Source organism: Anabrus simplex, chromosome 2, assembly GCF_040414725.1.
Source record: "Anabrus simplex isolate iqAnaSimp1 chromosome 2, ASM4041472v1, whole genome shotgun sequence".
In the NCBI taxonomy this organism is placed as follows: Eukaryota; Metazoa; Arthropoda; class Insecta; order Orthoptera; family Tettigoniidae; genus Anabrus; species Anabrus simplex.
The window spans coordinates 733,357,158-733,383,969 of record NC_090266.1 but is presented as its reverse complement, the minus strand read 5'-3'; the positions used below and the strand labels follow the sequence as shown (position 1 = coordinate 733,383,969).

The 26,812-nt window shown below is 40.4% G+C and overlaps 1 protein-coding gene across 1 annotated transcript in view; it reads left to right on the top strand.

Annotated features, from left to right (window-relative positions):
* Positions 1 to 26,812, top strand: part of LOC136863079 (synaptotagmin-12) — a 61,350-nt gene that overhangs the window by 5,579 nt on the left and 28,959 nt on the right. Inside the window, exons 3-4 of the mRNA XM_067139409.2 lie at positions 19,970 to 20,114; positions 20,882 to 21,091. Coding sequence (XP_066995510.2) covers positions 19,970 to 20,114; positions 20,882 to 21,091 — 355 coding nt within the window. The remainder of the gene's footprint in view (positions 1 to 19,969; positions 20,115 to 20,881; positions 21,092 to 26,812) is intronic.

Below are 26,812 nucleotides of genomic sequence, written 5' to 3'. Positions count from 1 at the left end.
CTTTTCGAAAATTTTCAGGATTAAAACTGCAGAAATCCCTAAATGTGTTGATGCTGCATGGCCTAAAGCTGGAGTACAGACCATTTCGGATGGCGCTAAAGAACACCATCACTGCAGCAATCAAATCGGATCTGGTCAAGTAGAGGCTCTTAAAGAAAGGGTACAAACGGTGGTGGTATGTGATTAAAATGGTATATTCACCTCACCTCGAGACGACTACACGAGTTTATTTTTACTGAATGGTTTTCAAAATAACTTACCGAGCCAGTCAAGTAATTGTGACTTTGCATTCGTGAGATTATGGGTTCAAATCCCACCGTCGGCAGCCTGAGAATGGTTTTCCGTGGTTTCCCATTTTCACAACAGGCTGTACCTTAAGACCACGGGCGCTACCTTCCCAATCCTATCACTTGCCCATCCTTGCATCACCGAGAACTTTCAGTGTGTTAGTGAGACATTAAACTACTAGCGAAAAAAGTCAAATAACCTACCGTGAGTCAAATCTGACGTTCATTCAACTAGAGGGCATACCATATAGAAGAGCAAGTGTGATCACTTCTCCGAGCGCCCGTACACTTGCCGCAGGCACTGCGATGACTGGCCGAAACTGTGGTGTGGTGATCGCAACCTAGAGGCGGCAAACTATCGATAGTAATTGCCATAGATATTTTGCGACATTATTAACTCTACTATCGATGGTAATCGACAGTTTTCAAAAAGTGGAACGAATCATATAATTTTGCCCGAAAATAGAACATTTATTGAACACAATTCACAAAAAATCAGTAGAAATCACAACTATTTCAAGCTATGTAATTTTTGAAATTCAAATCAGAATCACTCATAAATCTCTTCAGTAACACGTCCGAAACATTCCCGGGGTGCACACGCTTGCCCATAACGTGACCGCCCGAGAAATTCTCGTTCAGCTGTAGTGTTCACTTTGCGATCGCTCGACATTTTCTCGGGTATTGCAATATCTTTGGAAAATTGTTTTACAACAGTCTCAACAGATGGCAGGACAGTTTTCAGTTGCTTTCATAAAGTCTTTCACCTAAAATGTGCCTTATCTTCTCTCGCCTACATACAGTCTCTGACAACATATAAATCTAATTTTTTGTCCCGTATTGGCATCAACTAAGGTTAGGTTGAATGGACAATCCCACCTTCCAAAATGCTAAATAGTCTTTCTGCCGGCACTGAAGTCGCAGGTACGCAGAGATACTTAAATGCACACCTATGAATTGGAACAAACTCCTCACCAGATAACTGCAAACAGCTGTACAATTTCTGTTAGCGCGAAAAATAAGCCAATGAGGGAAAATAACTGTCGTTGACTATCGATAAGAGGCAACCGACTATCGATGTATGACGATAGTGGTCGCTATCGATAGTTTTCCGCCTCTATCGCAACCTGATTCAGTTGGTAATAGAGTACAAGCGTTACGCACGGAATTTCAGTTTATTTTCTAAATATTCGTGGGTCTGCGAGTGTTCAAGTGACATTTTAAAGTATAATTCCGTGAGTACATACTTACTGCTGTGACGGAGGTATACCTTGTTGTTTTGTAACGGGTTGTACAGGTAGGTCGGGTTACAAGGGTAATAATGAGGTACGACATTTCTTCTTGCTAGCCAAAAATAGCGACATGTTTTTGAAGTGGACAAGTGCTATTCCGCGGAAGGACAGATATCTCAGTGCCAAGTTCTATGTGCGCAATGTTCATTTTCACGATAGGTACATTATTAAGGCGGATACAATTGTGATTAACGGCAAAGAGACAGAACTTCTGCGACTGAGATGACATTTAATACCGAACGCAGTACCACACATTTTCCCAAATCTACCGGAATATTTAACAACACAAGTTTGGACAAGTTAACGTCCTGAGGAAGGAAAGCAATGCCCGGTGATTAACAGCACGCACAAAATACCGGCTACAGAAGCTCTTGTATACATACTCTTAATATTTTTGTTTGTAATCCAGTGACCTTTGTTGTTTAATTTATTGACGTGTTTATTTTGCATTGGGAATGATGGTACTGTTGGGTTGGCACTATATACCAATTCTTGTATATAAATGTTCCATGATGTACTGAGTAGGCAGATGACGAATATAATGTCTGATATTCCGGTCTCTACTGAAAGGAACGTGGTGTGTTACCATTTACACTGCTTAAATACCCTAGGTCATCACTTCTACAACCAGCGTGCGGAAATAGAAGTGTTGTTAAGTGGAACTGTATAATTTGTGTGTGTGTGTTGTGCTTTAAAGACGTTTTGCATTGGACATGTGTGACTTAACCTCGTGAGCTGTCTCTCGTATTTGGAAAATGTTGCCTAAAAATTTACAGTTCTATATGGACTCCAACGTGACTAACAATATTACATACCGTAGCTCACTTCCACAAATTGATAAACTGAGAACTATGAACAATGGAAGATGGGTGTGGTGAAGTACCTGCTCCATGAGGATCTGTGGGATTACATGGAGGCAGAAGTGGCCACTGATGAAAAAACACAAAATAAGAAGCAGACACAGAGAGCAAGGGCGTGGAGGCAGATGTGACCACTGATCCAACAACACAAAATAAGAAGCTGTCACAGAGAGCAATGGCGAAAATATATTTTGTTACTGGATTAGGGACCAAATATTGAAGTCATGGAGTGCAAAACTGCTAAGGCTATGTGGGACAAACTGCAGCAAACGTACGATGATAGGGGTGTAAATCGGCATGCCACTCTTGTAGACCAGTTGTTTAAAATAAGTTTGGCAACTTGCTCGAGTATGGAGGACTATGTTCAGCGGTTCAGCGGTTCACTACGGTTGATAAGAAACTGAAAAGCATTGGGAAGAAGATTGACGACGATCTGATCGCTTTGTTGATGCTGCATGGCCTAAAGCTGGAGTACAGACCATTTCAGATGGCGCTAAAGAACACCATCACTGCAGCAAACAAATCGGATCTGGTCAAGTAGAGGCTCTTAAAGAAAGGGTACAAACGGGCAGCGGAGTCCATGGGAGATCAGGTTGCATTCTACGCCAAGCAGAAGCAGAGGCATCAACGAGAACAGCAGGACGGGTACTCATAATCCTCAAGACCGAGGTCAGCCCACGGCAAAGGTGAGCGGAAGAAGAAATTCAACATCGATTCAAGGAAAGCCAGGTCCCAGAACTGCGCAGTCATCGGTCGTATCAAGAATGATTGTACCAAATGTGGAATGAAGCTCTCAGGTAAATGTGACCAAGGAAACAGTAGTGCCAGCCAAGGAAAGTCTGTTGCTTGGTTAACAGAATTTCGTTGTGAGATCGGGAGTGATAAATGATATATTGATTCTGGGGCGAATGTCCACATGACTAGAAATAGGGACTGTTTCTTTCATATTAGATCTGATGTTATTTGTTCAAGAAGAGGAAAGCCGACAGATATCTACAGTAGTAATGGATCTATGTTTGCAAAGGCTATTACGGAGCTTCAGGATCTTCGCAAATTCGTGACACTTCCAAGGGTTCAAGACTATATCATTAATGATATTGTTAACAAAGGAATCTAATGGCATTTCATATCCCCACACTCTCTTCACTTCGGAGGCATTTGGGAAGCTAGAATTAAATCTGTGAAATACCACCTTCGTTGAGTAATTGCCAATTGCGCTCTAACGTTTGAAGAAAGGTATACGGTGTTGACTCAGACTGAAGCTTGCTTAAACGCCAGACCAATTACAACCCTTTCCTCTGATCCATCTGATCCCGTGGCATTAACACCAAGTCACTTTCTTGTCGGCCAAAATCTAACTCCAATATCTGATCCCAACCTAATATTAGTTCATTGTAACAAACTGAACCTGTGGAAAATACCTCAACAATAATTTCAATACTTCGGAGTAGATGGTAACTTACAAGGACTATCTTACTCAACTTCAACAAAATCCCAAATGGACCATCAGCCAGATCAACCTTCGAATTGGAACTGTAGTTGCTATGAAGGACGACAACCTGCCTCCTTAAAAATGGAAGCTAGCAGTTGTGACAGAACTGCGTCCAGGATCTGTTGGATTGGTTCGTTTAGGAACTGTAAGGACATCACATGGATAATTCAAAAGCTAGGTAGTGAAACTCAGGCCACTGCCAGTGGAGTGCTATGTTTAAAACTTGAACATTTAGTGTTTCTGTGTGTTTCTTCGTGTTTTTTGTGCGTGTGTGTGTTTTTCATGTACTTGATTTCACTGACTATGTCAAGACAATACCCTGTCAAGTGTGCATTGATATATATAAATAATCAGTCACTACTGATCTGCTCTTAGGGTAGTCGCCCAGGTGGCAGATTCCCTATCGTTTTCCTAGCCTTTTCTTAAATTATTACAAAGAAATTCGAAATTTATTGAACATCTCCTTTGGTAAGTTATTCCAATCCCTAACTCCCCTTCCTATAAACGAACATTTTCCCCTATTTGTCCTCTTGAATTCCACCTTTATCTTCATATTGTGATATTTCTTACTTTTAAATTCGCAATTTTCTTTACGTCGCACTGACACAGATAGATCTTACGGCGACAATGGGACAGGAAGTGGCTAGAAGTGGGAAGGAAGCGGCCGTGGCATTAATTAAGGTACAGCCCCAATATTTGCCTGGTGTGAAAATGGGAAACCACGGAAAATCCATCTTCAGGGCTGCAGACAGTGGGGTTCGAACCCACTATCTGCCGAACAAAATTATTTAGTAACGAAATTACTTAGTAGGAAATGCCTACTAGCCCGCTCTAACGTAATGTAGTGGGAGTAACATACATTCTAGGGGGTTCTAGTGGGCCGAACCCCTAATGTTTATGCAAACCTCATAGCATTACCGTCGCGCGGCTAGACTCTACTTATTACTCGCTTCAGTAAGTTTGGATTCTAACCTGTTACTGCATAAACAACCGGGCCCTACTCATAACCATGTGCAGATATCTGTACTCTTTATTTACAATCATATTATGTGATTATCCCAATGAAGATCTTTCCTAATATTAACACCTAGGTACTTATAATGATCCCCAAAAGAACTTTCACCCCATCAACGCAGTAATTAAAACTGAGAGGACTTTTCCTATTTGTGAAACTCACAACCAGACTTTTAACCCCGTTTATCATCATACCTGCTGTCCATCTCACAACATTATCGAGGTGATGTTGCAGTTGCTCACAACCTTGTAACTTATTTATTACTCTATGTAGATTTAACATCATCCGTGAAAGGCCTTACCTCTTATTCCACTTCCTTACTCATATATCTATATATATAAAGTAGCTTGTCCTGACTGACTGACTGACTGACTGACTGATTCATCATCGCCGAGCCAAAACTACTGGACATAAAGAAATGAAATTTTGGGGATATATTCATATTAAGATGTAGGTGCTCGCTAAGAGAGGGTTTTTAGATATTCCGTCGCTAAGGGGTGAAAAAGGGGGGTGAAATTTTAAAATGAGTGTGTCTATATCTCCAAACTTTAAAAGTTTACAGATGTGAAAATTGGTATTCAGAATCTTCTTTAAAAATAAGGAAACACGTATTTTTTTGTTTTCAGAAAATCCCAATAGGAGGGGTGAAAAAGGGTGAAAAAGGGGTTGAATGCCTTTAATCAGGATACCGGTACCTATATCTCAGAAACTGAAGATATTACAGACCTCAAAATTGGTACTTTTGATCTCTTTCAAAAATAAAGAAACACATATTTTTTGTTTTTGAAAGTCCAATTAATGCGAGGGTGAAAAGGGGGGAGAATTTTTAAAATGAGTGCGTCTATATCTCAAAAGTTTTAAACTTTAGAGATGTAAAAATTGGTATTTAGAATCTTCATTAATAATAAAGGAACACGTATTTTTTTGTTTTCGGAAAATCCCAATAAGAGGGGAGAAAAGGGGTGAAAAGTGGGTAGAATGCCTTTAAAGAGAATACATATATCTTAGAAACTGAAGATATTACAGACCTGAAAATTGGTATTTGGGATCTCCTTTAAAAATAAAGAAACGCGTATTTTTTTGTTTTTAGAAAATCCAATTAATGGTGGGGGGTAAAAGGGGGATGATTTTTTAATATGAGTGTATCTATACCTCAAAACTTTTAAAGTTTATAGATGTAAACATTGGTATTTAGAATGTCCTTTAAAAATAAAGAAACACGTATTTTTTGTTTTTGGAAAATCCAATTAATCGGAGGGTGAAAAGGGGGTGAATTTTTAAAATGAGTGAATCTATATCTCCAAACTTTTAAAGTTTGCAGATGTAAAAATTGGTATTTAGAATCTTCATTAAAAATAAAGAAACACGTATTTTTTTGTTTTCGGAAAATCGCAATAGGAGGAGTGAAAAGGGGTGAAAAAGCGGTTGAATCCTTTAATGAGGCTACTTATATCTCAGAAACTGAAGATATTACAGATCTGAAAATTGGTGTTTGGGATCTCTTTTAAAAATAAAGGAACACGTATTTTTTGTTTTTGGAAAATCCAATTAATGGGGGTGAAAAGGGGGTGATTTTTAAAATGAGTGTATCTATATCTCAAAACTTTATGGTTTATAAACGTAAAAATTGGTATTTAGAATTTCCTTTAAAAATAAAGAAACACGTATTCTTTTGTTTTCGGAAAATCCCAATAGGAAGGGTGTAAAAGGGTGAGTAATTGGTTGAATGCCTTTAATTAGGCTACTTATATTTCAGAACCTAAAGATATTACAGACCTGAAAATTTGTATTTGGGATCTACTTTAAAAGTAAAGAAACACGTATTTTTTCGTTTTTGGAAAATCCAAATATTGGGGGGGGGGGGCGAAAAGGGGGGGGGGGTGAATTTTTAAAATGAGTGTGTCTACATCTTAAAACTTTAAAATTTACAGATGTAAAATTGGTACTTAGAATCTCCTCTAAAAATAAAGGAACACGTCTTTTTTTGTTTCCTTAAAACCCAATAGGAGGGGTTTAAAAGGGTGAAAAATGGGTTGAATGCCTTTAATAAAGATACATATATCTCAGAAACAAAAGACATTACAGAACTGAAAATTTGTATATGGGATCTCCTTTAAAAATATAGAAACATGTATTTTTTAGTTTCTGGAGAATCCAATTAATGGCCGTTAAACAGGAGTGACAAAATGGGGTGAATTTTTTGAAAGACTATATCTACAGAATATCTTGGAAACGTAAAATGTTACAGACGTAAAAAGTGGGTGTTTGGAATCTCCTGTAAATGTAAAGAAACACAGGTGATTTGTTTTGGGAAACTCCACTTAAGGGGAACTCAAAAGGGGTGAAATTTTAAAATGAGAATTTTTACAGTATATCTCAAAAAACTTAACATGTTACAGAAGTGAAAAATGGTATTTTTTATCTCTATTAAACATAAAGAAACGTGTATTTTTAGTTTTCGGAAATACCACTTGGGTGGAGCGGGGGGGGGCGGGTAAAAGTCACTGAAAATGGTGTTGAATTCTTTTAATTAGGCTACTGATATCTCAAATATGAAGATGTTACAGACGTGAAATTGTAATTTGGAATCTGCTTTAAAAGTAAAGAAACACGTATTGTCGGAAAATCCAGTGAAGGGGGGGGGGGTGAAAGAATTGAAAAATTAATTGACTTAATTGTATGAGAATACATACATCTAATAAAAACTAAAGTTGTTACAGACGTGAAAATTCGTATTTGGATCTCCTTTAAAAACAAAGAAAAACGCGTTTTGGGAGGAAACCATCTTGGAGGGCGGGAGTGTAAAGGAGTTGAATTCCTCTAATGAGGACACATAAATCAAAAACTGAAGAATTTTGAGTCGTGATAATTGGTATTTAGAAGATCCTTTACTATTAAAGAAACAAGTATTTTTTGCGGGAAAATTCACTTGGGCGGGGGGGGGGGGGGGAGTAGTGTGAAATGAAGTGCAAAAAGTAAATTATTTTTATGGGGATACTTATATCTCAAAGCTGAAGGTAATAGACGTGAACATTGGTGTTTGGAATCTCCCTTAAACATAAAGAAACAAGCCTTCTTTTAATTTTTCGTTGGGGGGGGGGGGTGGCGGTTAATAAACTCAACGGCGGTGGGGTGTAGAAGGAGGTGAGACCAATTGATTTTACTGTTATTAAAGTACTTATAAGGATCCTCCGTTGCTCAGACGCAAGCGTGCCGGCCTCTCACAGCTGGGTTCCGTGGTTCAAATCCCGTTCGCTCCATGTGTCATTCGTGCTGGACAAAACGGAGGCGGGACAGGTTATTCTCCGGATACTCCGGTTTTCCCTGTCATCAGCCATTCCAGCAACACATAATATTAATAATAATAATAATAGTAATAATGTTCCGGACCGTCGTCAAATGTGCGGACCGCGCTGGAAACGGCTTCTGGACGGGTAATGACTAAGAATGCAGCCTGGCCGCGGGTTCAGTGCCGCCAAGGCACCCAATATGACACCACGCTGGATCACCTGAAGGATTTTATCCATATTAAAAATGATTATAGGAAAAGATGGCACAGATTTACGGACCCAACTGACCGGGAGGAATACCTGAGCCTAACCCGGGAAGTACGAAATTGCTTGCTGAAAAGGAAGATTGAAAAATTGGAGGAAACGTGCCGTAAAATAATAGAAAACGAGTCAGATTGGGAATTTTGGTGGATTCTCGCAGAAAACGAGTCAGATCGCGAATTTCGGAGGATTATATATCTAAAACAATAAGCATTCAATTATAAATTTCAGTATAATACCGTAGCGAAGCACGGGTATCTTGCTAGTATATATATATATAAGAAAACATAAAGGTCCAATAATACTGCCTTGAGGAATTCCCCTCTTAATTATTACAAGGTCAGATAAAGCTTCGCCTACTCCAATTCTCTGAGATGTATTTTCTAGAAATATAGCAATCAATTCAGTCACTCTTTTGTCTAGTCCAGTTGCACTCATTTTTTCCAGTAGTCTCCCATGATCCAACTTATCAACTGCTTTATACAGATCAGTCACGATGCAGAACATTTGACCTCCTGAATCCAAGATATCTGCTATATCTTGCTGGAATCCTACAAGTTGAGCTTCAGTGGAAAACCGAGCTGCCTGCTATCGAACCAGTTATTAGTTTCGTAAACATGTCTAACATAATCAGAAAGAATGCTTTCCCAAAGCTTATATGCAACGCTTGTCAAACTTACTGGCCTGTAATTTTTATCTTTATGTCTATCACCCTTTCCTTTATACACAGCGTCTACTATAACAACTCTCCATTCAATTGGTATAGCTCCTACATGCAAAACATAAACAAATAAGTATTTCAGATATGGTACTATATCCCAACCCATTGTCTTAAGTATATCCCCCAAAACCTCATCAATTCCAACTGCTTTTCTAGTATTCAAATTTTGTATCTTACAGTAAATGTCTTGTTATCATAGGTAAATTTTAGTACTTCTTTAGTATTAGTCATCTCCTCTGTCTGGACATTATCCTTGTAACCAACAGTCTTTACATACTGCTGAATGAATACTTCTGCCTTTTTGAGATCCTTGTATACACCCTCCCCTCGTCCATTAATGATTCCTGAAATGCCCTCCTTGGAACCTGCTCCTGCCTTAAAGTACCTATAAAAACTCTTCGATTTTTCACCAAAATTTGTATGACTGCCAATTATGCCTGCCATCATGTTATCCTTAGCTGACTTCTTTGCTAGATTCAATTTCCCAGTAAGTTCCTTCCATTTCTCCTTACTTCCACAGCCATTTCTAACTCTATTTCATTCCATCCTTCACCTCACTTTTAGTCTCCTTACTTCTCTGTTATAATATAGTGGATCTTTCACATTCCTTACCACCTTTAAAGGTACACCACTTTTTCCACATTCCCCAACAATTGCGTTAAACCCATCCCAGAGTCTGTTTACATTTTTATTTACAGTTTTCCGCCTATCATAATTGCTTTTTTAAATCCCTCATGCCTGTTTTATCAGCCATATGGAACTGCCTAAGAATCCTAATTTTACTACCTTCCTCTATTTCACATTTATTTTTAACTACGCCAAAAACAGCTTCGTGATCACTAATACAATCTATTACTTCGGTTTCTCCATAGGGCTCATCTGGTTTTACCAGCACCACATCCAGGATATTTTTCCCTCTAGTTGGTTCCATCACTGTTTGAATCAGCTGCCCTCCCCATATTAACTTACTTGCCATTTGTTGGTCATGCTTCCTATCGTTCGCATTACCTTCCCAATTGAGATTTGGTAAATTGAGATCACCCGCTACTATTCAATTCCTTTCCATATCGTTTCCCACATAGCTCATTATCTTATCAATTCTGAAGCAGCGTCAGCGCTATCCTTTCTCGGTCTGTACACTCCAAAGACATCAAGTTGCCTATTATCTTTAGAGATGAGCCTTACACCTAGAAATTTATGTTTGTCATCTTTAACTTTTTCATAGTTTACAAATTATTCTTTCACCAGTATGAATACTCTCCCTCCTACCATTCCTATCATATCTCTACGATACACACGCCAGTTCCATGAAAATATTTCTGCATCCATTATATCATTTCTCAGCCATGATTCAACTCCTATTATATTATCAGGTACGTATATATCTATTAAATTACTTAATTCTATTTCCTTCTTTACAATAGTTCTACATATGAGCACAAAGATTTTTATATCATCCTTAGTTGACTTCCATTTCCCTGTATTCTTATCACCGCTCACTAGGCCACCCCATTTCCCTAAATGTACCTCCCTATAACCCTTCTAAATAAATTTCCTAACTTATATGTACCACTGCGGTTTAAGTGAAGGCCATCTGAGCGCAGATCCCTATCTCCTACCCATCCATTAGGATCTAGAAATCTCACTCTCAGATTGCCACATATCCACTCCACAGTCTCACTTAAATCCCCAATCACATTCCAGTCAGTATCCCTCCTACACCGTATTCCTCTTATAACAATCTCCACTTCCTTAAACTGCTCCCGTGCTGCATTTATCAGATCCCACACATCCCCAACTATGTTGGTACTTATACCTGCTTGTCTTAAGTTTTTAGTACCAACGTGAAACACTACCACCTTCTCCTTTCCCTCCTCCTTCTCTTCTACTTTCCTCAACATCTGCCTCCGTGGTTTTCCATTTTCACACCAGGCAAATGCTGGGGCTGTACCTTAATTAAGGCCACGGCCGCTTCCTTCCAACTCCTAGGCCTTTCCTATCCCATCGTCGCCATAAGACCTATCTGTGTCGGTGCGACGTAAAGCCCCTAGCAAAAAAAAAAAATTCTTGGATAACACTCTACCCTGGTTCCCTTTCCTCCACATACTTTCCCCTCATGTCTAACAATGGAATCCCCAATGACCAGAGCCTCAAACCTACCCACCTCATTTGATCACCCTCCCCCCCCCCCATCATTCAGCCCTATCCTTCCTGACAGCTGCAGAACCTACTTCCTCCTCCCTATTCTCCCTCTCATGATCCTGTTCCACCTGTATTTTCCTATCTAATCCGCGTTTCCCTCCCTACCTTTTCCCTTCCTCCTACTTCCACATTTCTCAGCAACAGTTCCCTGTTCCTCATCTTCCTTCGGTTGTTCTACCTGCAGTGACTCGTACCGATTTCTCACAGACATTTGTCCTGAATTCTGATACTGAATAAAGCCCGTAACCTGCAATCTCCTTCCCTTTAAAACATTAGACCACCTGTCTTCTACAATTCCTCCCCTTTCCTTCCCATCCCTCTTTTACACCTACTGTATCCTGTAAATATTTTTAGGGAGGCCCACTTTCCTTCCTCTCCTCTGAGAGAATCCTAATTATCTCCCTCAAACTCTCCAACTCCTCCCACATACCCCTTAGCGAGTTTAATCCACATTAGTATGGTGATCATTCCTTGGTGCAATGAGGAATATTCCTTGTCAATTTTGAGCTAGTTTCCCATTTATGTGTGTGCTGTTCGATCATTCCCCATGTAATTTATCTTGTTATGGGTTCAAGTGTAATTTAAATTGAATGCATCATGTTTGGTAATCAGCATTCTGTTGTATGATACATTGCATATTTATTTCATTTTTATTTATATTCAATCAACAATGGGCGGGGGGGGGGGTGAAGATTGTTCACTGCTCACATGTTAATTATGTGTGTTATGCATTAATTAGATTTGTACATTCTTGTCTGAAAATGTGACAGTTTATTGCAGCTGCTCTACACGATCACAGGTACTGCGCTCTGCAATGTAAGAAGCTTCAAATATAAGTTATGTTATGAAACTTTTTATTATTTTATTGAAACACGGAGCCTTTCTGATGCAGAATCCTACATAATTTCCTTACCAATACACACATAAACACATTCCAACATGTTTCCATTGATATAGATATGATAGGCTTTTGGGCGTATGGCGTGTCAAGGAAATAAGTCCAAAAGCTTGTATCATGTCTACTTTGCAACATGTTAAAGTCAGTTCCAGAAACAGAGAAAACATGGTAAGCACATCATATCGATTTGAACTCAGTCCTGCCAAGTCCATTAACCAAAGGCATTGAAGCAATGAAATTTAGCGGCCAGAGTCCAGATGAAGGTCTATAAATTTTTGTTAACTGTTATGCAGACATTTGCTGCTCACCATCTTAACTGTTGCCGACCCGGTATAAAACCCTCAATAAAATAAATGTAACACGCTGCAGTGCCCGCGCGTGACATCGAACCCAGACTCATACGAGTAGACCGGCGCTCTATCATCGACCCATTCCAAAGAACCTCACGTGATAACCACTATGCTTAACAGAAGTGGTTGGCCGTGCTGTCAGGGGCACGCAGCTGTGAGCTCGCATCCGGGAGATAGTGGGTTCAACCCCACTGTCGGCAGTCCTGAAGATGGTTTTCCGTGGTTTCCCATTTTCACACCAGGCACATTCTGCGGTTGTACCTTAATTAAGGCCACGGCCGCTTCCTTCCCATTCCCAGGCCTTTCCTGTCCCATCGTCGCCATAAGACCTATCTGTGTTGGTGCGACGTAAAGCAAAATAGCAAAAAAAAATGAACTTATTGCGTCATCACTGCACGACTTTTGCAAAATCATGTATGCGACAGGTATTTTCACAATACATCAAACTGTCATACGGTTATGTAAAATGTACGTGCCAATTACAGGCTTTGGATTGGTGATGAAATTATCGCTAAATGCGATGGCATACTGATAGAAAACGTGTGTAAGTTTGTGAAGCTGGACGTAGTTTTACATGAAGTAAGCTTTCTGATAAACTAGAGACAACAGTCACCGTGATGTAGTGAACTAACCACAGACGTGCTGATGCATGTTGCGTTGGTTGGTTGGTTGGTTGGTTCGAATCCCACGATTGATAAATATTTTATTCACATTTTAAACTTTGAGGATCAAATAACAGGCCATTCGTGTCACATTCGACCAATAGCATGCATGTTGAATGTGTAGTGATCTGACACTTGGTGTAGCCTAGCAGTCCTGGTCATTTCTTCGGTATGTATTCAGCAGATGAGTGTGTTGACATGCTCCTCATCTACGGTGAAGCAAGACAGAACGCACAGGAAGCACAGCGTCTGTACCAGGAAAGATTTCCACACAGACAACAACCAAACGCAAATACGTTTAGGAGGGTGGAGTGACGTTTGCGTATACCTTCGTCACATTTCCCGAACAGCTTCTGTTAGAGACGGACCAGTTACGTCCGGTGAAACTGCTGAGATGGTTTTGGACACTTTCTGGGAGAATCCTCACACAAATGCCCGGGTAGTAGCACTACAGGCCAACGTCAAGCAGTCGTCTGTTGTAAGGATATTGCATTCCAGTTGTTTCCGTCCGTATCATCTGCAACTGCATCCAGAACTTCACGGACGAGATTTCGAAATGATCCAGCGTTTGTATCTCACATTTAGTTTTCGGACGAAACACGGTTTCATAACAATGGCTCTTTGGATCGTCATAATATGCACTACTGGAGTGTTGAAAATCCCCACTGGGTAAGGCAGGCAGGATTTCAGACACGAAGGGGAGTAAATGTCTGTGGTGTACTGGGTGATCACCTAATTGGACCATATTTCTTTGAGGATCATTTGACAGGAGTCCGGTACCTACAGTTTCTTCAAGACCAAATACCATTGCTGCTAGAGGATGTGCCCCTGGGTGAACGTGTAACCATGTGGTATCAACACGACAGAGCTCTCCTCACATGTCAGCAGATGTTCGTAACTACCTGAATGTTACACATCCCGGTCGATGGATTCGAATTGGAGGACATGTCACCTGGCCTGCTAGATCGCCCGATTTTACACCACTGAACTTCTTCCTATGGGGCTATTTGAAGGATGTAGTATACGCTCAGCAGCCGAAGAATCCTGAAAGCCTTCGAAACATTACGGAAGTCTGTGAATACGTATCACCTACAATGCTACATAGAGACCGAATGGCAGTTGTTCAACGGCGTGCTGAAACGTGCATTACTGCAGAAGGCCATCTATTCGAACACTTACTGCTCTAACAGGCTGTTGCTCAGTCAAGCGGATTCAAACACCCAACCATTCCATCCTCGTCCAGTCCTGCTTATAAAACACCCACATAAACAGTCTTAATGGCCTAGAACAGTGCCAAAATAAATACATAAATAAATAAATAAATAAATAAATGAAATAATTAATTAAATAACCCACGACGTGAGAGCATTCGGATAAATTGGCTCTGTGGATAATTCTCGAAGTCTAAAATGCGAATACAATTTACAGGCTCAAGTCAGATTTAAACCCACCTACCAAACGCAGCTGTATTAACAGCACCGCACTTAACCTATGACACCACGGCGACTCTAGTGAGCAGGTTTCCAGAAAGCCTACTAGGTGGACTACTACTTCCGCTTCACCAATGCACACACGTTTTCTATCAGTATGTCATCGCTTTTAACGCTCATTCCATACCCAGCTGAAAGCTCATAATTGACACGTACTTTCTACATAACCGTATGACAGTTTCATGCATTCATGCTTGTCGCATGTTTTTGCAAAGGTAACGGTGCAGTGAGTGATTAAAGGCGATTGTTGCTTGATTTACAGCAAAGGAGAATAAACCATAACGACACCAGTGACGTTCGGTGGGATGCCTAACAGCATACAACGTTAGGCGCGGCTGACTCACCCGGTATATACGTTCGGGTTGTCAGCTTGACGTTATCCACACGTTTGGTTATGAGTAGTTTAAGAATTTTAGTTGACGTTTAAGTAACATAAGAAACCAGTTAGGATGGCAAGAGGTTGTACGAGCACCTGTGTTTCTTTCAGGAAGCTGAAGGCGAGTGTGGCGCTCATACGAACTACCAGTCAATGAAGTAACAAAACCGGGCCGAATACAACATTATTGTAATTAAATTTTAAGAAAACCATCGTTCTTTTATTTAATATTTTGTTTACTGAGGATATGCAGATCAGCCTAGCATTCTATATTTTAATAATCAGATCCTTTCAAGCATGAATTGTGATAGTAATTAACCCAGGTGTTAAATGGGTGGGTTTTTTTTCGTTGTGGAAGCTTCACTTCCAGTTCATTAACTTTTAGTTGGTTCATTAGAGTTTTGTTGTTGACAAATGCAGTTGAGCATTTATTTAATTATTAATGTTTCAATATTTAACTTTGTTTTCTGTCATGATGATGCAGTAAATGTTTATTTGGGATCTTCAATCCAACGATCAGTCTATTCGACTTTTCCTTTGGCCATCATCCCTGGTAATTTAAACTCACAAATTATGACAGTCGTCTACAATGACATCGGAGGTCAGTCGAATTTGATTACAGGCTCAGGTAACTGTCAATAATCCTTTGCGGTGTTGAAGTTAATGAGCGACCTTAGCAGCTTAAAAGAAAGTCTGAAGCTCGAGTCTCGAGGGCTATACTTTCCAGAATCTTATGGAACAGTAGCATTCGACAGACATTCAGGTAGTAATCGTTTTGGGGATATCAGGTTTATTTACGATGGTTTTTACTTTTGTTCAGCACTTCTGGCAACATTGTAACGGAACACTACCATGCGACTGTGAATTACTGAATTAAATTTAGCTCAGTATGATCGTCAGAACTGATGACTTTTAAAATTTTGATTATTTGATTTTACTTTTTAATAAATAACATTTTAACCTTCTCCAAACCTTTAATTTCACGTAATTAAATTATTAATTGTTCTCGTAGTCATGTCAGTAAGTGACTAAGAACCAGAGAACCCGTGAGAAGATAAGAACACTCATTGATGCCACCGAATTATCCCGACGAATGATTTTATGTGCTGACAGGCTATACAAGGGTTCAGTAAATCACATGAAGTGGTAGAGGCAATTGTCGAAGTTATTGGAATGAACAAAAGTTGAATCAAGTTTACTGGTGTATTATGAAAATAATTTTGGCAAGAATTGTAGTCTGATGAAATGATCAAAAGTGAATGGTCCAGACTATTCATGCATTAGACAACAGGGGCTGATGATCTAGATGTTAGGCCCTTAAAACAATCCATCATCATCATTATCTTCATCATCAGGCTACATGTTTTAGTTTGTAGTCATCTGTGGACTCTTCCAGTGGACAGGGTAGGTTTTGTGTGAGTGATATGCCTCCATCTGCTTCTATCTATGTAAACTTCTCTCCTTCTTCCTGGTCTGTTCCCAATTACCTGGGTTTGACACATTGTGTAGATTCAGCCCAGTTTTATGACCGGATGCCACTCCTGGTGCTAACCCTGTGTGCAAGGTTGTACTTATTGTCGCATGTTTCTGTAGTTGTTTGTAGAGTGATGTGTTGTATGAGAGTGATTATTAAGACGAACAAAAATACTCAGCCAGCTAGTGGAATTATCAAGACAAAGTTATAAACCCGACTCGGCCAGGAATCTAACCCGGAGCCCTCTGAACTGAAGGCCAGTGCGCTTACCATTCAGCCAAGGAGCCGGACTTCTTATCCTTTTATACCTTCCAGAGTGTGTCCATTTTTGTTAGATCTTCTTTAATCTGGTCCAAACACCAACATCAGGGACGTCCAACTGGCATTTTTCCAGGCACCATCCTCCCTAAGTACTTCCTGGGAATCTGCATCTCCTGCATTTGCTTTACATGGCCAAACTATTTAAGCCATGCAGGGGTATGATTTGAACATTTCCTGTTTAGCTCTTGAGGGAACAGCCTTGTCCTAGACTAGATTCTGCACTTAGTAGAAATAGTTTCCTTGATGGATACTCTATTTTGTACCCCTGGTTTAACATTCCCATTGCGGAAGATAACACTTCGAAGGCAGCTTAAGTTTTTCGCACATTAAATTTTCTCTCCCGCAAATGTGAGGTCACACAGCGGATATTCTGCTTATTTTCTTTGCCACTAATTTGTGCATGCTCACAGATAATGTACGTTCTTTAAACTTGTTCCTACAATAATCCAGCCTTCACTGTACATATTGTTCTTTATCTCCCCTGATGGCGACGTCATCAGCAAAAACAAATGCATCCAAATCTCCAGTAACCACTGCTTTATTTTCCTTGCTAATGATATTCATAGTGTGAAGAAGCGTAGTGGGGAGAGTGAACTGCGTTAATGTACCACTCTCTTCGTTCAAAAGCATTCTCCTCTTCCATCGCACATTGCTCTCGCCAGCTTCGGATCTTCTAAATGAAAGTGTTTGGAACATTTAGTTTATTCTGGTTCTACAATATTACTTCTCGGCAGGCTGTCTTAAGCTTTTTTCCTGATCCAAAAACACAACATGTAGGTTATTACCTCTTTCTCAGTACTTTTCTGTTATCTAATAGCAAAGATACAAATGTATTGTCCCTTTCTTGCATCTGAAACCATACTTAGTTCTATTAACTTAAGGCACTGTGAGAGTGGGTTAATCTCTCTATAGTTGGTACACATATTTCTACTGTTTTTCTTAAATAATGGTGTAAATAATTCTCTTTTCAATCTATCTCATATTTTAATATCTTTCCATATTGCTCCTAGTGTTCAGTGTAGATACTGTATACCACATATTCCTACTGCTTTTATCATATTTGCAGACACTCCATCTGCTCCTGGCGACTTTCCTCCTTTCATGAGTTTCAGAACATTGTATTGATTTTTCAGGAATGGTGTTTTTGATCCACAATAAGGTGCGTTGATATAAAGGTCTTGTTTGCAGGAATGTTCTTTATTATTATTTATGAAAATTCTACCAAATTTGGCATTGTTAACATGCATTGCAGTGATCAGTTTCTTGATAGCCAGATTCCTCTCTGAATGTCATATTGATTAAAATGTATTACTTGTACTGAAACTTTCCTACTCATCATCATCATCATCATCATCTTGCACAACTTCCAGCAACTAACTGGGTGTGTTAAGAGCATAAGCCTCCCCATTGTTCTCCATCTTCCCACAATCTCTCTGTTGTCACATTGGTCCAGTCCTCTCATATTCTTTGCACCCACTCCTCCACTCCTTTCAGCCATCTGTCCCTTGGTCTTCGTCTTGATCTTCTGCCCTCCAATCCCATCTCATGCATCTTGCTGGGAATCCTCATCATGTCTATTCTCTTCACATGTCCACACCATCTAACCCTTTATTCCTCTATCCTGTCCTGCAATGGTTCCACTTGCCCTAGTTCTCTAACCTTCTCATTTTTATCTTATCTACTGTACTTTTATACTCCTATTCTACATTTAATCTCAATAGCCTAGATCCTGCTTTTCTCCCTTCCCCTCATTACCCAAATTTCTCAAGCAATTATCATTATTGGCATATAGTACGTCTGGTACATCCCTTTTCTCGCTGTTTTGGGGGACACTTTACTCCATACCATGCTTCTAACATTCTTAGGAATGGTTCTGCTGGTCTTCCTTAGTAACTTATTTCCTTATAATGTCTTCCTTTTTCCTATGTATTAAGCTCCGTCGGGCTGAGTGGCTCGGACGGTTGAGGCGCTGGCTTTCTGACCCCAACTTGGCATGTTCGATCCTGGCTCAGTCCGGTGGTATTTGAAGGTGCTCAAATACGTCAGCCTCGTGTCGATAGATTTACCGCCAAATAAAAGCAGTCCCGCGGGACTAAATTCCGGTACCTCGGCGTCTCCGAAAACAGTAAAGGCAGTTAGTGGGACGTAAAGCCAATAACATTATTATATTAAGCTCCCTATGTACTCGCTCCCCACCAAGTGTTCCCCCAGTCGTTGGTCTATCCTTCCTTCTGGTTGTAAGCAAAATCCCTTTCTTCATGCCATATCCTTGGACTATTTCATCCCATGCATCCAACTGCTCATGAAATTCCTCATCCCACCATTAAGTCTTCTGCAAACACTATTGCTTTCATCTTTCCTTCCCCAATTTCCTCTGCTACACTCATCATTATAATATCATCTATTACTGCAGTAAGAAATCATGGTCAGAGTGCAATTCCTTGTATCAAGCCATTCTCATGTTCTAGACAACTTCGTGTTTCTCCTTCTGCTTTTATACAACTCTAATTTCGTTGAGCCGACGGCCGTAGCCGTGTTGAAACACCAGATCCCGTGAGATCTCCGAAGTTAAGCAACATTGGGCGTGGTCAAGATTTGGATGGGTTACCACGCGCTGTTAGTGGGGGTAAGGGAATTGAGGAGCGGAAAGGAACTGGCCACCGTACCGTACGTAAACTCCGGCTCAGGGACACCTCTGCGGAGGTTCGGACCTGCCTTTGGGCAGAATACACCCTTACTTTGCCATTTCTTTGATATATTTTTACCCTAGTCTTCCCCAAAATAAGTTGCTCCCTCCATTTAATATTAAGAAGCCATTCTCAGTCCAAGCTTCACTGAAATATCCATCATCCCTCACCATTTTCATCTTAACTTATTTGCATCTTAAATTTCTCCTCTTGATTGTTGTCATCTGTCTGTCTATATGTCATACCTGCAGTGGCTTCAGGGCTACTTGGTGACGCGCTTACTGGTAGCAGGCGTTTGTGTTTCAGCGAAGCTGCTGATCTAGTAGTCAGCGTGCTAGAAGCCAAGGATTTGGTGGGGCCAGATAAGAATCCTTTCATTGATACATATGTTAGAGTCTACCTACTACCAGATAAAACTACAAATATGCAAACCAGGGTAAGTACACCTCCGGTATATTAAACTTCCTCTAGATATATTTAAAATCAGTCATTTTTCGTCATATGATACTCAGCTTGGTGTTGCTATGTTCAGTGCAAGTCAATAAGAATGTCTACCTCAAACATCATCAGATTCACTGAAGGTATCAGTATTCTGCGGAGACAGATCTTATGTCACATTAATTTTATGATTCGTATCAATAAACTATTTACAAAGCTTACAGGACATTTGACTTAAAAACTAAATACCCAAGAAAATAGCAAATGTTAACTATAAAATCGTCTTATTCTTATGACATTTCCTTGCATTTAAATTTAAATTACTTTTCTCTTCTACAAAATATTTATGATTTTGTAAATAGTTGTGTACATATCCAAACTTAAATTATAATATAATCATAATGATTAATAATATGTTTTTCTGCAAAGTTACTGACGTTTTATGGGGAGTAAAGAAAAGAAATTTGATCTGATTTTAGAGAAAAAGAGTTCATCTAAGTGAGCCTCAGTTTTGTTCCAAAATATAGAGCACAATGAATATGTTCGTAGATCACTCATCATCTGTGTATAGCCAACGCCACTGATAAATATTCAAACTCGCTAATTCGAGAAGGCAAGAGTATATTCATTTTAGCTGGAGCCAAAGCAGTGACTTACAGCATCAGGAATATGGATCGTAACCATTCACATTATGTCCTTTAATAAAGTTTTTGATTTCTTTGCACAGAAGGTTGAAACTTCATTTACATCATCAGTATCTTACAGGTGTATCGCAGGACAAACTGCCCCAGCTACAAGGAGAAGTTCTTGTTTGCACTTGAAGCAAATGAATATGCTCGCCGATCGCTCATCTTTTATGTATATGCCAGTGATAAATATTCCAACACTCTAATTGGAGAAGCAGAATTGAAACTATGTGATGTACCAGCTCGCCAACCAGTCACCACTTGGTTAACCCTTACAGATACTGGCCAGGTATGTTCTTTAAACTACGTATGTCTCCCCTTTAGGAGTAATAAGGAAAGTTAAAACTAGATTGAGCAACTATCAGCATTAGATGGAATCATCTGACTGGTAATGCAGTCAATGAGTGGTTTTGTTTTTCAAATATGAATTCCGGTTGAAAATGATCTTTTAATTCATTTACACTCCCTCAATAAAGACATTATAAGTGAAAATGTTTAGCCGTAATGAATATATGTGTCTTTTTGAGGGAGTATATTAGGTTATTTGTAGTTATCACCTGAAGATGGAAATAGCAAAAGGTGAGAAATAAAATCTTATCTTATACTTTTGTATAGGTTGGTGTTTTCTATTCTCCATATGACTTGATGGCCGTTATGCTGGGGCCTGCTAACTTGATGGGTGGGTTACCCAGTGTAGTGTGGACATGTATTTCGTATGATATGGTCGCTGCTTAGGATAATGTTGAATGGCAGTAGGCTCAAAATACGGTTCGAAAAAGTAAATAGAGGGCGAGTTGGCCGTGCGATTAAGGGCGCGCAGCTGTGAACTTGCATCCGGGAGATAGTGGGTTCGAACCCCACTGTCGGCAGCCCTTAAGATGGCTTCCTGTTGTTTCCCATTTTCAAACCAGGCAAATGCTGCGGCTTACCTTAATTAATCCCACGGCCGCTTCCTTCCCATTCCTAAGCCTTCCCTATCGTATCGTCGCCATAAGACCTATCTGTGTCGGTGCGACGTAAAGCAAATAGAAAAAAGTTAATTCTCTCTTGTTCCTGCAGTGGAATGGTGGAATTCAACAGGATGCATGTACACTGACTGACAGAGCAAATGCAACACCAAGAAGGAGTGGTTCGAAAGGGATGAAAGTTGGGGAAAAAAACAGAGACGGCACGGACGAATAATTGATGTTTATTTCAAACCGATATGCAGGTTACACAATGCGCACGGCATCGACTCAGTAGGATGTAGGACCACCGCGAGCGGCGATGCACGCAGAAACACGTCGAGGTACAGAGTCAATAAGAGTGCGGATGGTGTCCTGAGGGATGGTTCTCCATTCTCTGTCAACCATTTGCCACAGGTGGTCGTCCGTACGAGGCTGGGGCAGAGTTTGCAAACGGCGTCCAATGAGATCCCACACGTGTTCGATTGGTGAGAGATCCGGAGAGTACGCTGGCCACGGAAGCATCTGTACACCTCGTAGAGCCTGTTGGGAGATGCGAGCAGTGTGTGGGCGGGCATTATCCTGGTGAAACAGAGCATTGGGCAGCCCCTGAAGGTACGGGAGTGCCACCGGCCGCAGCACATGCTGCACGTAGCGGTGGGCATTTAACGTGCCTTGAATACGCACTAGAGGTGACGTGGAATCATACGCAATAGCGCCCCAAACCATGATGCCGCGTTGTCTAGCGGTAGGGCGCTCCACAGTTACTGCCGGATTTGACCTTTCTCCACGCCGACGCCACACTCGTCTGCGGTGACTATCACTGACAGAACAGAAGCGTGACTCATCGGAGAACACGACGTTCCGCCATTCCCTCATCCAAGTCGCTCTAGCCCGGCACCATGCCAGGCGTGCACGTCTATGCTGTGGAGTGAATGGTAGTCTTCTGAGCGGACGCCGGGAGTTCAGGCCTCCTTCAACCAATCGACGGGAAATTGTTCTGGTCGATATTGGAACAGCCAGGGTGTCTTGCACATGCTGAAGAATGGCGGTTGACGTGGCGTGCGGGGCTGCCACCGCTTGGCGGCGGATGCGCCGATCCTCGCGTGCTGACGTCACTCGGGCTGCGCCTGGACCCCTCGCACGTGCCACATGTCCCTGCGCCAACCATCTTCGCCACAGGCGCCGCACCGTGGACACATCCCTATGGGTTTCGGCTGCGATTTGACGAAGCGACCAACCTGCCCTTCTCAGCCCGATCACCATACCCCTCGTAAAGTCGTCTGTCTGCTGGAAATGCCTCCGTTGACGGCGGCCTGGCATTCTTAGCTATACACGTGTCCTGTGGCACACGACAACACGTTCTACAATGATTTTCGGCTGAGAAATCACGGTACGAAGTGGGCCATTCGCCAATGCCGTGTCCCATTTATCGTTCGTTACGTGCGCAGCACAGCGGCGCATTTCACATCATGAGCATACCTCAGTGACGTCAGTCTACCCTGCAATTGGCATAAAGTTCTGACCACTCCTTCTTGGTGTTGCGTTTGCTCTGTCAGTCAGTGTATTATTGTCTGTACACATACAGTAGTTTTCACTATGGTTATTTTCTTATTCCGCTCAGAGTGTTTGTAAAATTATAGGCCTAACTTAAAAGTAAAAAATATGCTGTTTGGTGATAAATATCCTGTTCGTTAGTACCTAATTCATGGAACACTAAATTAGCTTCCTGTGTTTCTTCATTTATAAATACTAATATACCGTAGCTTAACTAGTCCTGTTCACTGGGTCAAGAACATGGCAATGAAACCACAAACAAGAGTTACCACTTCATTAACGCACATTATTCAGAATGTTGAAATTATTGTTAATTTCCTTATAACTTAAAAGTAAACAGTGCTGCAGTGTGATATTGCTGATAGGAAAATACTGGTTTCTCTTGGCAATTGGTGCACCAGAGTAAACATATTATAAAGAATTTTAAATAAACTTTCAGCTTATTAAATCATGTTGGAGTACACATAGTACATACCAAAGAGGTGTTAAGTACAGAACAAAATGGCTAATTGGAAACCAATGGGAACTCAACCCAAAACCTTCAGTCATACTAATCTATATTTCTGTTAATACACTTTCCATTGCTTAGCATACTGTGATGATGATGATAATAATAATAATAATAATAATAATAATAATAATAATAATAATAATAATAATGGAAAAACGCACACAAGTTTGCAAATGGCTTCTTCAGGAATCTTTTCCACCCTAAGCAATTAGGCGTTCTGTTTCCTTAGTACATAGTTCCAAATGATATTTTCCACGCATGTCACTACATAACATGCGGATCCAATCTTCTTCCGCCCTGTGGAAATATTTCTTTAAAAAAATCTTGTGATAGTAGTCGTGGACCGGGTACCTTGTATCTACATGCTGTTGTGGCTAATCTGCATTAGCCCAGTTGTGATTGATCATGACATGTATGCCATAGAAAGCTAGGGAAATTTCTCTTTTTTTTATTATTTCTGCTAATAAATTGTTGTGGCCAAGTGTTGATGGTATATTTTGTGTTGTTTGCAGTCAGGAAAGGCTCTATGGCTAACTTGTAGACTAGTCTGGACTGTGTTGTTTTATCCATTCGGAGGGTTCTTTTTAAGAAGGTGGTCTTTGCCCTTTCTAGAAACTCTAGATCTCTTTTGTTGAGATGGTCCCAAACAATACCAATATTGTACATCAATATACATATGATATTTGCCGCGAAGAGCTCTATTGTAGTTTTCATTGAGAGCTTGTGTAGGTAGTTTACTGTAAGTTGTTGTGGGCTTTTATTGCATTTATTGATTTTTCTTTTAAGTACATGCTGAAACACTTGCTTGAGGTTTGAATGGTTATTCCCAAAATAGTGGTTTGAGATCGTTAGCCCAGATGCAATGGATCATGATTAGTAGATAATCTTCCTCATTTTCTGAATATTACAAGCATTATTTGTCTCTGTTGATTGATAGACCATTTTCCTCTGCCCAAGTAACGTATTTAAGTTATTGAAGGCAGTTTAACATTCTAAAGATTCTTTGCACATATGACCATGTCATCGGCATACATGTAGAGTGTTGTTGACCTGTCGGATGATGCTTTGCTTTGTGTTATGTCTGTTGCTGCAATGTTAAATAACAAGGGGCTCATCGGGTGCCCCTTCAAGACTCTTTTCGTTTGGATGATGAATTTGGAATTTCTTTTTTGTCGCTGATGGTTACTTTGTTTACTGCAAGTATATTGCTCATAATTTTTTCGGACAATTAGTCTACCTTTCCGAATGAGACATTCTAGTTTTTCTATTATGATTTTGCTGCACAATGAGAGTATACTCGTGGATTTGGTGCTTTATTCTGGTTTGCCCTCCCCTTCATTTCCGAACTTCCACTCCAAAATCTTCGCATAAACCTTCCATGTCATAGAGGATAAGCACATCGCCCTGTAATTCTTACACTTTGGAGTGCTTCCTTTCTTGTGGACTAGCGATATTACATTCATTTTCCAGTTAGCAGGAGTTTTATAATTTTTCTATGCTCTATTACAAGGCTGCTACATCCATTTAAACACCGAGTCTCCTGCTAGCTTGATCATTTCTGGACAAATTTCATCTACATCTGTTGCTTTATAAATCTTTAATGTTGTCAATGGCCGTCTCCTCTTCAACACAAATTTCTTCCAGTTCAACTGTCAAAATACTCTGGATAACTTTCCTCTTGTACTCTTTTGACATCTCACTCGAACCCAAATGCTGCCGAATAGTGGTTGTGGCATATTTGTACTGTATCGTGTTTTGTACCACCTTCTTAGTTTCATTTACTACAGTTCTTATGCACTTTATGCACTTATGCACTTTCACTGTTTGTCAGAACCTTAATTGATTTGCACGGTAGTATTCTCGAATATTGTTTACAAATCCTATCCAACATTTCTACCTTGCTGTTTTCACAGCATGCAAATGTTTGAATTTATTTTATGTAAATAATCCAGCTAGGACTCCTCTGTTTTATCCCTCAGACATTTCTTCTAGGCAACATTTTTTAAGTATATTTTCTCCCTGATATCTTCTTTCCACCATCTTGTCCTTTTATTATAATAATGTAATTGATTTTATGTCCCACTATCTACCACTTTTTACGGTTTTTGGAGACATAGAGGTGCCGGAATGTTGTCCCTCAGGAATTTTTTAACATGTCAGTAAATCTATCGACACGAGGCTGTCGTACTTGTGAACCTTCAAATACCACCGGACAGACCAGAATCGAACCTGCCGAGTTGGGATCAGAAGGCCAGCGATCTACCATCCGCGCTACTCAGCCTGGGTGTCCTTTTGTTATGAAGCTTAGAATCTCTGTTCCACAGACTTCTATAGCATTTTTTCAATGGGGCCTCCTTAAATATCCTCCATCTCTGTTCCAGTTCCTCTTCAGTGTTTTCCTTTTAATTTTGTTACTTCCCTTCTTCTTGCCTCCAACCCAGTTGCCATAAATGGTTGATATTCTAACATGCTGCTCATCTTTCAGCTGCCCAACATTATGTTTCACATAAAGAGTCTCTTTAGTTTCAAAGGTTGAAGACTTACTTTTATGCAAAAGATCTTGGTTCTAGGCTAAACTCAGCATTTAATTCCTTCTTCTTAACCTCATAGTCCTATTAAATTCAGGCAGAAGGGTTGCGACCCCCGTCAATTCCTCCGTACCGAAATCCTTCCAGTTCGTCTTTGCTGATCCACTCACTCACTTACGTAGTCGATCCCCTTCTGCCTGAAAGTGTAGAGGTTTTTCAGAGAGTTTTCCATACAGTTCTGTGTAGAATCTGTTGGGTGTATTTCTCTCTTTCACTTGTAATAAGGAACAATTCAGGTGAACGATTTGTTAGTCCATTGCACCCAGGGAGGGGCTACCTCCTAACTGCTCTGGGCTGTAGGATTTCTGTCTGGGTTTTCTCCTATAGCCTTTTTAAGTGCTGGTGAAGTTAGCTAGTCGGATCGCGAATTCAAATGGGCTTTGCGAGGCGGTGTCGCTAAATCTGTACGT